Raw genomic sequence first — 4,570 nt, 5'->3', positions numbered from 1 at the left:
CAGAACAACTTTCAGTTCTGCAAGCTCCATTCATGGTAAGTGCCCTATACTACATGGGTGCACCGTGTTTTATCTTTTATACCTTATTTTTACTGTACCTTTTCTACATTTCGATACTTACCATTGTGTTACAATTGCCTACAGTATTCACTACAGTAACATGCTGTACAGGTTTGTAGCCTAGCAGCATTAGGCTGTACCATACAGCCTAGGTGTGTAGCAGGCCACACCATCTAGGTTTGTGTAAATATGATGTTTGCACAGCAACAAAATTGCCTACTGTTGCATTTCTCAGAATATATCCCCATCATTAAGAGAAGCATCACTGCATATGACACAAATGCTACATTAATCACTAAGAAGAAGGAAGGTGAGTGGTAAAATCAACTATTGACTAAACCTCAGACACTAGCAAAACTCTGGGATTAGCTGATGCTGTTGTCACATTAATTTGTCACCTCAGAAGACATAAAAAATAGACAGAATTACTAAGGAGTGGAGGGTTTAGGGGACAACACAACATTTCTGTTTTCTTCCTTTTGCTTATCATCTCCACTGTTACAAAGGCCCATTAAATAGATCAAGGGCAGAGTACTTGTGTCATCCTACACATTGAAAATTCTTAAGTGCTAAACTTTCATGCGCATATGCTTGAGTAGGCTGAGCATTTGAAATAGACCCTGCAAACCATTACAACAATGAATTTCAGACTGGAAAATAATAGTCACATATCCTCTGAGCATTTATTGAGTAACCTTTATGTGCCAGTCCGTTTTGCCAATGAGTGAGAATACAAAAATAGAGATGGGATAGTCCCTGCCCTCAGGGGGCTCTCCCATCTATTTTGAGGGACTGATGTCAAAACAAAATAATTAGATAAGTGATAGCTTCCATTACGGTTGTATGAACATGATGCTTGGGGAACTAAGCAGGCAGTATTAAATTCAGCCCAGAAGATTAGGAAGGGTTCAAGAAAATCTTTGCAGAAGCATTGATGCTTGAGCTGAGACTTAAAAGGGTAAAATTTCTCTGGGTGAAAAATAGAGAACTGATGACTCAGTGAGAAGGATCAATATGCCGAAAAACAATAACATTGTGCATTTGGGAAACTGCAAGCGGTTGGTTCACTGTGACTGGGCAGAAAGTGTAGGGACAGACAGAGGCGGTCAGATCAGGTGTGTGCCATGCTGAGGAATCGCTACTCGACCTGGAGAAGGTGGGAGTCAGTGAAGTGTTTCATGAAAGCAGATGAGCGGCATGACTTGAGGTGTGTCGATTCTCGTCACCCCAGAATCCTGGCAGAGGGCAGCTTGGAGGAAGGCAAGACAGGGCAGAGCCAGGAGGCTGGGGAAAGCTCCACTGAGATATGGTGAGATCCTAAGTAGAGCAGCTGCAGTGGGTGGTAGGTGAGTGTGGAGGGGGTGGGGGGTGACAGAGAAGAGAAGGAGAAAGATCTGGAAAGAGGTGGGAAAAATTCAAGACTATGCCATTCTGGGACAAGAGTAAAGTTCCATAATATGCATAATTCTGGCCCCTTTATCACTTTTCCTGCCTTAACAAAGCTGACAGTTACGTGATGGTATTTCTGCTTTGATTCGCTCATTATGCACATGTGAAACTTTACAGAACATGGAAGAGTGCTACAAAGCAGAGAGCATTTGTTCCTTCATGTTTAAAGAGAATGTTAGTACAATGGCTTTATATTAATAAACAGTACAATTGTACTAATAAAGCTAATAAAGCCATTGCCTGGCAATGGCTAAAACACATGATTTGCTTATTGAAAAATGAAGGAATAAACCATAGTAGTGTTTTTCAAAGTTTGATACAAAAACTATTCGGTGTTAGTTAAAAATACAGATTTTGGGGCTAGGCATGTTGGCTCACACCCGTAATCCTAGCACTCTAGGAGGCCAAAATGGGAGGATCGCTTGAGGTCAGGAGTTCGAGACCAGCCTGAGCAAGAGTGAGACCCTGTCTCTACTAAAAATAAAAAGAAATTAGCCAAATAACTTTTATAAATTTAAAAAACTATATACAGATTTTGGGATCTTCTCCTGATCTAATGAAATTGGCCAGAGGGTGGAGACTGGTAATTTGCATTTTTAATAAACAAGGTGATTATTATGCACACTAGAGTTTAGAAACCATTAATGAGTTTGAAAGACACTTCCAAGCCTACCTTTTTTTCCCCTAAACTACAAAATGTCTCCATAGAGGATAAATTTTTCAGTAATCTTTGAGAGAGATAAAGAAGTCAAAGTCATCCTTAATAATGTCACTATATTATTAATATCAAACATTTATTTGGTGTTCATTTGTGCCAAGTATGTAACAAATACATTATACACATAATCCGTTTATTCAGGTCAATGTCCTTTTAGCTAAAGACCACCAGGAACACACCTGTCTTTAAAAAATTTGGGTTTATTACTTGCAACACAGGAGCACACGCTCCATGGAGAATCATGGAATGTCTCAATAAGAGGTTTAGAAAGAACAAGTTATAGAATTTGTATTTTGGTTGGGTGATTTGGGGAAGGGTCTAAACAAGCCAGGGTTCATTCTAGATTGGATGGTGTCAGAAAGCAGGATTAATTTTATGATTGGTTATCTCAATAAAACCCTACCCATAGGGAGGGGAGACTAGACGAGGATAAACTGACAATTGATAAAGAAGGAGCAGTTAGTCATTTTGGCTGAGAGAGGGGGTGTTTGATATTCTGTGGGAGGCACATTGACTTTGTTTTTGTCTGTGCCTAGACAAAATTATGAAGTGGCCTTATTTAATCTCATTTCCCCATGGTCTCAGAGTCACCTTGTCTGAAGTTGGTACTCTGTGAGGTTGTTTATGTCTAATAGGGGAATAACATGTCCTCCCTGTGTCAAGCCAGCTTCCCAATGTCAGAGGCTGCTTCTTTCTTTCATTTCCTTCCTTCCTTCCTCATTAATCATACTATATCCCATGAGATAACTTGTGCTCTGAGAGGTTACGTCATTTGCCACGTTCATGCAGCTACTCAGTGGACCTTCTGCGTCTGGGTAGCCCAATCCAAAGCTTACAGTCTTGCCGGTGAAGCTTTGTGGTCTCCCCCTACCCTTGGGAAAGGGGGGGCAATCCATAAAGCACTATATACAGTACTTCTCAGAATTGGGCCCGATGGCCATAGAAACCTTTCCCCCGGTTCTTATCGTAATTCGACTACCAGGGGCTGAGTTACGTGAAGTGCACACCAAAAGGGGAAGTCAATAGCTATCTTAAAGTATCAGTACAGTCAAAGCTAGCCAAGATAAGATTCTCTATTTGTGCCCTCACTAGGCTGGCAAATCATGTAAAGAAAAAAAAAATGAAAGCTAGAGTATCTCTTTCATCAAGGGAAATTAGTCAGTGTTTGTGACATTCTGTCTCATCAACAACCTCTCTGGAATTATGGAGCACTTCTATAAAGGCATAGATTTTTCCCAGAAAATTCACGGGGTATAACTGAATCATATGTGTGGAGCCATGCATTTCAGGTCAAAAGTTCAGACTGATGTGCTGATAAACTTAGAAAACACTAAGCATCCAAATAAAAGCAACAGAGTGCAGCACATACAGGACAGCGTTAGAATATACCAGAGAACGAGGGCAAAATCTACAATCATTTCCACTGAATGCAGCACGTAAAAGGGATCCATAAAATCCCCTTACCCGCGCGGGCCCCTTTTGTGTTGTTCTTGCCAACGCAGCAGCAGAGCCGTCCTGCTATATAGACCCGCTGTGGCCGCCAGCCCCATCGCTCTGCTCTCGCGTCATCCGTGTCAACCAGCCATGGGGAAGGTGAGCAGGACACAAATTAAATAAGAGGGGGGAGGGAGTGGGGAGGGGAAGCCTTTAGACAAGGTCTATGGGGAGCAAATGATTTAATTTGGAATTATTCTTCTTTTGCAGATCACCTTCTACGAGGACCGGAGCTTCCAGGGCCGCTGCTACGAATGCACCAGCGACTGCCCCAACCTGCAGACCTACTTCAGCCGCTGCAACTCCATCCGGGTGGACAGTGGCTGCTGGATGCTGTATGAGCGCCCCAACTACCAGGGCCACCAGTACTTCCTGCGGCGCGGCGAGTACCCCGACTACCAGCAGTGGATGGGCCTCAGCGACTCCATCCGCTCCTGCCGCCTCATCCCGCAAGTGAGTGCCGCTTGATTTCCGTCCCGCTGCCCGAGTGTCCTCACTGTGTTATTGATGTGGGTTAGAGTGAGGGGGGTTTGCCTCTAAAAATACCTAAGGGTTAAGTGGGCTTTAGATTCCTGCCTCAGCCCAGACAGATACATGCACAAAAACAGCACACAATGTAAGGAAGAATCCACTTAGAGGAAGTGTTCGTTTTATTTGTAATTTTTGCTACTACTACATCAAAATTGTCTGTAACAAATGTAATATCATAATGGGATATAAAACTTGCAAATGGAAAGCTTGCAAATGGGGCATAAGAAGGCAATATTTCCTGCAAATTATTTTACCTATAGTAAAGGAATTTCTGATGAATGAATTAGATAGCTTCCACAGTGGGCTAGTCATATCCAA

The 4,570-nt window shown here is 42.4% G+C and overlaps 1 protein-coding gene across 1 annotated transcript in view; it reads left to right on the top strand.

Moving 5' to 3' along the window:
* The first annotated feature begins 3,805 nt into the window (after window positions 1–3,805).
* The window catches only part of CRYGC (crystallin, gamma C), a 2,132-nt gene continuing 1,367 nt past the window's right edge, over window positions 3,806–4,570 (top strand). Inside the window, exons 1-2 of the mRNA XM_012661220.1 lie at window positions 3,806–3,820; window positions 3,932–4,174. Coding sequence (XP_012516674.1) covers window positions 3,812–3,820; window positions 3,932–4,174 — 252 coding nt within the window. The 5' untranslated portion in view covers window positions 3,806–3,811. The remainder of the gene's footprint in view (window positions 3,821–3,931; window positions 4,175–4,570) is intronic.

Source organism: Propithecus coquereli, unplaced genomic scaffold, assembly GCF_000956105.1.
Source record: "Propithecus coquereli isolate 6110/MARCELLA unplaced genomic scaffold, Pcoq_1.0 Scaffold70, whole genome shotgun sequence".
Classification (NCBI taxonomy): Eukaryota; Metazoa; Chordata; class Mammalia; order Primates; family Indriidae; genus Propithecus; species Propithecus coquereli.
The sequence above is the reverse complement of the archived record's forward strand: the minus strand, read 5'-3'. Positions and strand labels throughout refer to the sequence as shown.